The sequence below is a fragment of the Choloepus didactylus genome, chromosome 18, assembly GCF_015220235.1.
Source record: "Choloepus didactylus isolate mChoDid1 chromosome 18, mChoDid1.pri, whole genome shotgun sequence".
NCBI lineage: Eukaryota > Metazoa > Chordata > Mammalia > Pilosa > Megalonychidae > Choloepus > Choloepus didactylus.
In genome coordinates this window covers 75,162,503-75,172,768 of record NC_051324.1, presented here as the reverse complement: position 1 = coordinate 75,172,768, position 10,266 = coordinate 75,162,503, and the positions used below count along the sequence as shown (strand labels likewise).

The 10,266-nt window shown below is 50.6% G+C and overlaps 1 protein-coding gene across 1 annotated transcript; it reads left to right on the top strand.

Moving 5' to 3' along the window:
- The first annotated feature begins 2,212 nt into the window (after positions 1-2,212).
- On the top strand, positions 2,213-4,417 carry LOC119514845 (formin-like protein 5). The gene is made up of 3 exons (XM_037810557.1): positions 2,213-2,446; positions 2,558-2,769; positions 2,871-4,417. The coding sequence occupies exons 1-3, from the start codon at positions 2,213-2,215 to the stop codon at positions 3,835-3,837; spliced, it is 1,413 nt and encodes a 470-aa protein (XP_037666485.1). The 3' UTR covers positions 3,838-4,417.
- Positions 4,418-10,266: the final 5,849 nt, after the last annotated feature.

Sequence of the window (10,266 nt, the reverse complement as noted above, 5' to 3'; positions counted from 1 at the left end):
GTGATGTGAGGCAGAGAATTTGTTTTGGTGACGGCCGTCCTGTGCACCGCAGGATGTTTGCCAACATCCCTGGTCTCCCTCCACCAGATGCCAACAGATGCCAGGAACACCAACCACCGCCCCCATAACCATCAAAAACGCCTCCAGACATGGCTGTTTGATGCTGCGAGTCCATGTCCTTGTCAGAGCTTGTGCACAAGCTGGTCTCACCCTTGGGGAGTGTACAGATCTCCCACAGGCCAAGGACACTTTAAGAAAACAGGGAACAAGGTGGCATCATTACTTAGACCCGTGAAGAATTGGAAGGTTAGAGAAGATGCTTAAAAACAAACAGCAACTACAACATGGGAATGCAAAATCGTGTGGTCACTTTAGAAGAGAGTCTGGCGGTTTCTTAGTGAGCTAAACGAAGTTTTGCCTACAATCCAGCAACCACGCTCCTTGGTATCTTCCCAACTAGTTGAAAACTGATGTCCTCACAAAGCCTACGCATGAATGTTTTTTGAGCTTATTCATAACTGCTCAAAACTGGAAGTGACCTAGGTGTCCCGCAAGAGGTGAACAGGTGAACAAACTGGCACATCCATGCGATGGAATCTCACCAGTGGTAAAAGTAAATGAGCTCTCAAGCCACAGAATTCAAGGAGGAACCTTAAATGCAGGTTACTAAGCGAGAGAAACCAGTGTCTAAAGGCTACACACTGATTCCAGCGTCATTCTGCAAAGGGCACAGCTATAGAGACACGAAAAGATCGGGGTTGGGGTGGGGGTCAGTGAAGCTGTTCTGGGTGATGCTGTAATCGTGGATACCTGACATGATATATTTGTCAAAACCCATAAGGCTGTTCAACAGAGAGTGAGCCCTGTGTGAACTATGGGCTTTCATTAATAACAATGTATCGATACTGCCTCATCGAATGTAACAAAGTTACAGAATGTGGGATGATAACAGGGAAAATGGGGGAGGTAGAAGGGGCTATATCTGTACAATGTTTCTGTAAATCTACAACTGTACTAAAAAGTCAAGTCCGTGCCTCTGGGGAAACCCTTGGGCAGCTGCCACCCAGGACACATTTCAGGTGAGGGATCCAGAAGGTGAGGCCAGACCTCCGCCTAAGGGTGATGCTGGCTGAGCTCAGGCCCTGGAGCAGAAGGTCTGTGGCCCATGAAGTGGGGGGAGTCCAAGGACAACACGCCCAGTGAGCGTGAGCTGACCCCCGAGGTCCTGCCCTGGCTAAATGATTTACTTTTATTAGCTTAATTAATGTCATTAACAACCCTCTGAGGTAGGCAGTTTTATTATCCTTGTTCTTCTGAAAAAGAAATTGAAGCACAGGGGTTAAGTGACTTGGTGGATGTGGGAGACCAAGAAATGGCCAAGCCAAGATGGAAGCCAGCATTCGAATTACAGGGCCCACCTTTGTAACCACTCTGCTGAGCTTCCTTGGATACCCTGGGGGCTGGGGTACACCAGTCACCCCTAATGTGCACAGCATGCCTGCAAAGAGAAAACCAGTTTGAGGTAGCTGAGCAAAAGGGGAAAGTATTGAGAGGGTGCAGAGGTATCTCACGAAGGAATTGAAAAGCCAAGCTCCTTGAAGGGAGGAGGTAGAGCTGCCTCAGAACCAGCTGGAGTGAAGACCGGGAGGCACCAGGACTTTCTCCATGGCTCTATCTGCTTCCCTCGGAGTCGTGTCTGGATTCTTCTCTCACTGCTGAAGAGTTATCTCCATCTTACATTTCAGGCTGTGAGGAGACTGGTGGGACATTCTGAGAGAAGGGTTTTCACTGGCCCAGCTCAGGTCAGGTTCACAGCCCTGAACCACTGGGTGGAGCAAGGACCTCGTCACTCCCACACCCAGGTCAGATGGGACCTGGTGGGATCACAGCTCCCCAAGCCATGGATCAGGTAGTGGCACCCAAACCAACCAGGACCTGCCGCCACAAATACACCTGTTGGGTGTGACCACGGGCCTGTCGGGGGACCCTGGGCAGGACTGAGTGTGAACGGATACAACTTTTCCAGTGGCCACTTGGCTGGCCGTAGGCTAATTGTGGAACAGAGTGTGTCACCTGACACAAGGCCATGCAGCCAGGAGCAGTGAGGGCATAGGCACCGAGTGCAGGCAGGCGGCCATGAGGTTTCTGAGGGACCGTGAGCCCTAGGCCGAGTGCAGGCAGCAGGCTGTGAGTCCCGGGCCTGGAGACCCGCATGGAGGAGCTGCACCAGCCGGGGGTGCAGCGCCCGGGGTCTGCAGAACCGCGCGACCCTCACTCCTGCAGGGCGCCCCTTCCGGCTCCAGCGGCGTCTTCTCCCGGCCACAGCCCGCTCGGTGCTCGGCGGCGTTTCCGCGTCTGCTCGGTCACGGGTCCCGCCTCTCCAGTCCCCACGCCGCCTCCACTCGGCTGTGCTCTCTCGCGCCGCCGCCGCAGTCTCTCCTTCGGGGTCCGAGATACGACCTTCCCGCTTCCTCTGCGTCCCGGCGTCACTGCGATTTCTCGGGCAGTCACTTAGCTCCGCCCTCCGCTCCGTCTCTGGACATCAATCTCCGATCAGGCTCGGCTCCCTCCGCCATTCCCCGTCGCTTTCGTCATTGCTCGGCACTCTCCGCCATTCCCCGTCGCTTTCGTCATTGCTCGGCAATCTCCGCCATTCCCCGTCGCTTTCGTCATTGCTCGGCAATCTCCGCCATTCCCCGTCTCTTTCGTCATTGCTCGGCAATCTCCGCCATCTCCCCCGCTTTTCGTCATTGTCCCACTACATTCAAGGTCCGTTCTTTCCGTCGCGCGTCAGCCCTCCTCCTCCCTGTCAGATAAGGGTGGGCTCCCACTCCTGGTGGATCTCCTCATTCCCCTCTTCTCTCCCTCAGTCTCCGACTCTCTCTAGCACTTCTCGTTCTTTGTCATTCTCCGAGCAGCTCAGGCTCTCCTAGACGGATTCCTGTCAGTCCGCCATTCTCCGTCATCAGCTTCGGCTCTTTCCGTTGCTCCGTTACTCTTCGTTTATCTCCGTCATTTTCCGTCATTCTCCGATTGGTCTCAGCCCTCTTCGTCTCCTTCCGTCACTTTCCTCTTGGTCAACCTCCGACGATTTCCGTCCCGCCTCGTCACTTTCCGTCAGTCCTCGCCACTTGCCGTCCATTTCCGCCACCCTCCGGCTGGGCTCGGCTCTTCTCCGCCAGGTGTCGTCGATCTTCGTCACTGTCACTGTCACGACTCAGACCCGAGGCCCGACGGCGAAGGGGCGCAGCTCGGGGACCCGCTCCCGCCCCGCCGCCCCCTCCCGGCTCAGAGCCCCCCCAGCCGCCCCGCCCCGGGTGCCCCCCTCGGCCGCCCCCGCAGCCCCTCCCGAGGCCGCGTCTCCCCCGCGGGGTGACTGGGAAGGGATCTGCCGGCGCGGGAAAGAGGGCAGAGAAGGGTGAAGTCATCAGGGCTGCGGGAGGCCGCGTGGGGCCCGGGGGGCGCTTCGGCTTCTGTGGAAACGGCCGGAGAACGGGAGTCCAGGGGGCGGCTGAGGAGAAACGTTCCCCGGAGAGGCGGCTCCGAGGGCGTCGCCGGGGGCCGAGCGCGGCTGCCGCTTCCGGGGCGCACACGGGGCGAAGGGCGGCGCGGAGCGGAGGCCTCGCGGGCCCGGGGCGGCGACCCCCGGGGGAGGGAGAGGGGCGCGCTCGGCACCCCCACATCCAAGGGAGGAGCGCAGTTGGCGGGTGGGTCATGGGGGAGACCCCGACCCCGCCTCTCAGCGCCCAGCCCCGGCCCCTCCCCCTCCCCTCCCCCACCCCAAGCCCCGAGCTTCTGGGCTTGTGTTTGGACTTATGTCACCTTATGAATGTTTAAAATACTTATTTATTAACCAAGAAGAGATTATGAAATGCATAACAGCTTACTGTTTGGGATTTTATTTACTGACATTTTCAATATTCAGTTTTGTGCCCAGAAATTATATTTCTTGTCATTTATGACTTTGTGATTTTATTAGTTTGGCCTCCTTTAAAAAGCTTAAGAAATTTCCCACAGGATATTTTCAAGAGTGATGCCTTTATTCTGGATGTGAAATATTTATTCTCCTTAACTCCGTTCCAAAATGGTGATCCTAATATATGTTAATTAAATAGGCATTGAAATGTACATCTAAAACCTAGTGTCATCATCTCTGATAATCGGTGCTATATAATTGTTACACCACTTCCTGTGGAGAACCAAGCTTTTCATGTCACTTAGACCATGTCCGGGGTGGTGGCCTGGAACGCTGGGCCACAAGCCTGCATGGAACGCCGTGTAGGCACGCCTTGTAAAGATGTGTCTTGTGACTATGACAGCAGCGTTAACCACTGACCCCAGATTGTTCCTTCTTATCTGCAGCAGGATGTAAAGATTAATATCTGAGAGACCCTAAATGCTTTTGATCACGTAGCGTAGTCTTGCTTTGTGTAACAAATAAATAAATAACTGGAGCACAGGTGCAGCAGGACCCACTTAGCACGAGATGCAGTGGGTCCCCTGCTCCCTTAAATCTTAATTTTGTGTCTGTGTCTCATTTCAGTGTCGCCCTGTCAGCAACAACTTCTGATTCCTCTTTCCAATTTTTTAAATGAAAAATAATGGCATCCATTTTCTGGCTCTCCCTTAATCCTTCCCAGCCTGGTTATTTGTTGGAACGTACAGAGTGTAGGCTATGCTGATCCAGATGATCCTTCCATCCCGTTCCCATTGTTTTAGCCCCTTGAGTGATTGTCAGAAACTTTTCCTCTAAAGGGTAGGTCCAGATGGAGACTAATCTGGACTGACTTGTGACTGGGATAGTGGGATGGGGCCAGTGGTAGTCTTCCTGTCTCCTCAGTGCTTAGTGAGACGCTTTACTTTTTGGAGTGCAGAATGTCAGTGGGGTAAACTGAGGACACCACTCCCTGCTCCCATTGCCAGAGCAGTAACTTCTGCCCTGAGTTGGTTCCTCTGTGAATGGAGGGGAAGACGGGTTGTTTGTGTTTGGCCTGTGAAGGACACCTTGTTCCATGGATGTTTCCCTAGAATTCCTTTCAAAGCAGATTCATCAGGATGAGCAGCCAGGCCCCACCCGGGCTTCTGGAACTGGCCAGTCAGAGCCTGCTGAGGGATAAGGCCTTGGCCATCACAGCACTGGAGGAGCTGCCTACGGAGCTCTTCCTGCGACTGTTCAGGGCAGCCTCCACCGGGAGACCCTGTGAGGCACTGAAGGCCGTGGTGCAGGCCTGGCCCTTCATCTGCCTCCCGCTGGGGGCCCTAGTGAGGGGACAGTGAAGTGACGGTGGCTTCACCAGGAGACCTTACATACTGTGCTTGATGGGATCGATGCCCAGAAGGTTCACCCAAGATGAGGGTGATCTAGGTCACCTAGTAGGGCCAGGGGAGTCAGAGCAAAAAGCAGGTGGGGTCAGGGAGAATCAGGGAGGGCCAAAGGCTGGGCCAGAGACTCTGAGGGTACCATGAGGAAGTTTGGGGAGGCCTGGATCCATCGCAAGCCTCAATTAGGGAAAGGGCTTCTGGAAATGGAAGCAAATTAAAATGAAGGAGTCACAGAAGGAACATGCACTCTCCTTCTCCCAGGGGTACTTAAAGGTTTTCAAAGTGGGGATGTGGAAGAATCCCAGAGAGAAGCAGGGAGTGGAAGAGCTGCTGTCTGGCTGTCTTAGCCTATATCCTGACCCTGTTAGTCTTCTTCTGTGTTGATCTCGAAGTGTCTTAGTCAATCCCATTTGTCTCACAGGAGATGGAAACTATAAGTGCTGGATTTACGGAAGCGTGCTCATCAGGACTTCTGGAATGTTCGGTCTGGATCTGCAACCTGTGCATTCTCATTGATGGAGCCAGGGGCAGCCAATCCCATGACTAAGAGGTAAACACTGGAGGGTTGCAGGAGGGGAAGGAGAAGCAGCCCTCAGCTCCACTGGAGGTGCTTCTTGACCTTTGCCTTAGGGAGGGCATCCCTGATTAATTCCTCATCTACCTCATTAAGATGGTCAAGCAGAGGAGAGATTTACTACAACTGTGCTGTAAGAAACTCAAGATTTTTGCCATACCAATCCAAAATATTAGGAAAATCTTGAAGATGGTGCAGCTGGAGTCAATCACCCTGGGATGGTTTGCTCCTCACCTGGGTCATGGTCAGCCTGCACAGGCTCCTGCTCTCCCACATCCACGTTTCTTCTGATGTTTCTCCAGCGAAGGACGAGCAGTATGTTGGCCAGTTCACCTCCAAGTTCTTCTGTCTGCAGCATCTCCGGGTGCTACATTTGGACTCTGTTTCCTTTCTGGAAGGTCTCTTGGACCAGGTGGTCGGGAGGAGTGGCAAGGCTTTTCTGCAGACCAAAGCCAGGCTGTCTTCATTTCCTGAAACACATTCTGTGTTGACTATGTGGCACCTGCCAGTGATGTAAAGTTTCGGGGACATGTTCTCCACGTCTTCAATATTGTGTATAGAGTGGAATAGCTGCTTCAAGGATAGACACTGTTAAGAAACTCTATGATGGGGGATTTTGGCCTAGTGAGGGCAGACTTGAGAATTCTGCTTTAGGAATTGATGTCTAAGTTAAGATGGAAATAACTAAGAGAAGAGGGCACTGGTGAAGGGGGGAAAGTCCATGAAATGAGAGACGTCAAAATATAAGCTCTGCACTTACCAGCTCTGGAAACATGAGCTGCCTCCTCCAGTCCTCCCTGTCTGTAACAGGGTTGCTTTGTGCTCCCAATAAGTTATTAAGTGGGAAATACATTATTATTCAGGTGTGGGTGAAGGTGCAAGAGCAGAAAATTGTAAAACATTAATAGTTGCTATGCCCATGAAAAAGAGATGTAGGTGAACCCCCACAGGCTAGCAAGCCCGGGTGATTTCGCCAGATCTTACCCAGGTTTCCCTTTTATGGATTATGGTTATGGTTATGGGTACTGATAGGTTTAGGCTAAAGATTAGGTTTAGGGACGTGATAGGTATATGGATACGGTTAGGCTTAGGCTTAGGGTTAGGGAAAATGGAGCTTTCCCCAGCCCAGCTCCATTTGCCCATAACAGGCCTCCTGGGAAAGGGAACACCCACACCCCACTCCAGGGTGTCCAACCAGATCTCCGCCCCCAACCCACAGGCTGCCCAGACTGAACCCTCTGAGAGTGCATCTTCTCGTGTGTCATCCTCGGTCTAGAGCTAGTGCTAGGACTAGGGCTGGGACTCGGGCTAGGGGTGGGGCTACGGCTAGGGCTAGGGCTAGGGTTAGGGTTAGGTCTAGGGCCATGAGAGGGACATGGATACTCATAGGTTTAGGGTTAGGGATAGGAATAGATTCATGGATAAGGATAGCGTTAGAGTTCAGGTTTGGGGTAGGGTTAGAGATAGGTTTAGGGTCAGGATTTGTTTTAGGTTTATTGTTAGGGTTAGGTTTAGGATTAGGGAAATGACAGGGATATTGATAGGGTTTGGGTTTGGGTTCCGATTAGGTTTAGGATTATGGATTGGGTTAGGGTTAGGGTTAGGGTTAGGGTTAGCATAGAGATAGGGATATGAATAGGTTTAGGGTTAGGTTTAGGGATAGGATTAGGGATAGGGATAGGTTTGTAAACAGGGTTAGGATTAGGGATAGGGTTAGGGGTAGGGATAGGCTTAGGGTTAGGGTTAGTGTTAGTGCTAGGATTAGGTATAGGCTTATGGATAGAGATAGATTATGGATCTGGAAAGGGTTAGGGATAGGGTTAGGGTTATGTTTAGACATAGAGATAGGTATAAGGATAGTGTTATGGATAAGGACACTTAGAGTTAGGGATAGGGTTAGGGATAGGGATATGATAGGATATAGATGGTGTTAGGGTTAGGATTAGGTTTAGGGTTAGGGGAATTGGAAACTTCCCCAGCCCAGCTTTGTGTGTCCAAAGTGGGCCTCCTGGGAAAGTGCAACCCCAACCCACATCCAGGGTTAGGGTTAGGGTTAGGGTTAAGGCTAGGGTTAGTGTTAGTGTTAGGTTTAAGGATAGGATTAGGATTAGGGATAGGGATAGGCTTAGGGTTAGGGTTAGGGTTAGGGTTAGGTTTAGAGATAGAATTAGGTTTAGGGATAGGGATAGGTTTATAGACAGTTCGGCATAGGGATCGGGTTAGAGATAGGCTTAGGGTTAGGGTTAGAGTTAGTGCTAGGATTAGGTATAGGCTTATGGATAGAGATAGGTTATGGATCTGGGAAGGGTTAGGGTTAGGGTTAGGGTTAGGGTTAGGGTTAGGGTGAGGGTTAGGATCAGGGTTAGGGATATTGTAGGGATATGGATAGGGTTAGGGTTAGGATTAATGTTGGGGTTAGGGTTAGGATTAGGGATAGGGATTGAGTTAGGTTTATGGATGGGGATAAGATGAGGATTAGGGTTGGGGTTAACCCTAGCACTTACCTAAACTGTTTCCCTAACAGTACCATTATCTCTATGTCTATCCCTAACCTTAACCCTAAACCAAACCCTAATCCTAACTTTATTCCTATCTGTAACCCTAAACCTAACCTTATCCGTATCCTATCATATACCTAAAATGCACCCTAGCACTAACCCTAACCCTAACCCTAACCTCTAACCGTAACCCTAAACCTAAACCTAAGCTGCACACTATTGGTAACCCTATCTCTATCCCTAACCCTAACTCTAACCCTAACCCTAACCCGAACCAAAACCTCATCCCTATACATAACCCTATCTCTCATTCTAGGCCTATCCCTATTCCTATCCCTAACCCTATGAATATCCATATCCCTCTCATAGCCCTAGACCTACCCCAACCCTAGCCCTAGCCTCAGCCATAGCCCCACCCCTAGCCCTAGTCCCAGCCCTAGTCCTAGTCCCAGCCCTAGTCCTAGCACTAGCTCTAGACCTGGGACAACACACGAGAAGATGCACTCCCAGAGGCTTCAGTCTGGGCAGCCTGTGGGTTGGGAGCAGAGATCCGGTTTGACACCCTGGAGTGGGGTGTGGGTTTTCCCTTTCCCAGGAGGCATATGAAGCTGGGCTGGGGAAAGGTCCATTTTCCCTAACCTTAACCCTTGCCCTATCCCAATCCTTAACCTATATCTACTCCTAACATTGCCCTAGCCACAGCCCTAGACCTAGCCCCAGACATAGCCCTAGGCCTAGACATAGCACGTGAGAAGACAGTTTTGGAGAGGCTTCATTCTGGAAAGCCTATGGGATAGGGGAAGGGATCTGACTTGTAAGGCTCCCGCATCCTTACACTGGTGGTCGTACTGCGGGCTGGCAAGTGCCACATGCTGGACAGCATAGGAGAAGCACGGAGTCTAAAGGCCGCACAGGAGGGTCTCATTTTCAAGAAAAGTCCATACCCTCCCCCAGAGACCTGGCCCTCTCTGGATTAGGAAACCCTGACTGGGGCTGGCCATATCTGAGGAGATCACCTCACAAAAATGCTGCATAGAGGCAAGGCAAGAAACAGAAGAACAAGAGGTGAAAAACTGATCAACTAAACAGAATCTAAACTAAACGTCTAGAATAAGATGATCTAAACACCAAAGGTTAGAGAAAAAAGCCAACCAACAAGAAAATCCTAGGTAAAAGAGTGAAAACAAGCTCCAGAATAAACTAATCAAGACAGTCAGTTGCCTAGACAGCCTAAGATAATGAGCCATACTAGGAATCATGAAAATATGGAGCAGCCAAAGGAACAAACTAATAGTTCAACTGAGATACAGGAATTGAAGCAACTATTGCTAAATCAATTCAATGAACTGAAGGAAGAACTAATTGGAGATGTTCAAACAAATCTAAATCAATTCAAAAATCAAGTCAGTGAACTGAGGGAAGACATAGGAAAAGAGATGAAGGATATAAGAAGGACACCGGATGACCATAAGGAAGAATTCATAAACTTGGAAAAACAAAAGACAGAATTTATAGGCGTGAAAGGCGTAATGGAGGAGATGAAAAAGACAATGGAGGGATGCAAGAGTAGATTTGAACAGGCAGAAGAAAGGATCAGTAAATTGGAAGACCAGTCATCTGAATTCACAGACACGAAAGAACAGATGGTGAAAAGAATGGAAAAGTACAAGCAGGGTCTTAGGGAGCTGAGTGACAACATGAAACACACAAACATCTGTGTTATGGGTGTCCCATAGGGAGAAGAGAGGGGGAAAGGGCAGAAAGAATAATAGAAGAAATAATCATTGAAAATTTCCCAACTGTTATGAAAGACAGAAAATTAGAGATTCAAGAAGTACAGCTCACCTCAAACAGAATGGACCCCAATAGACA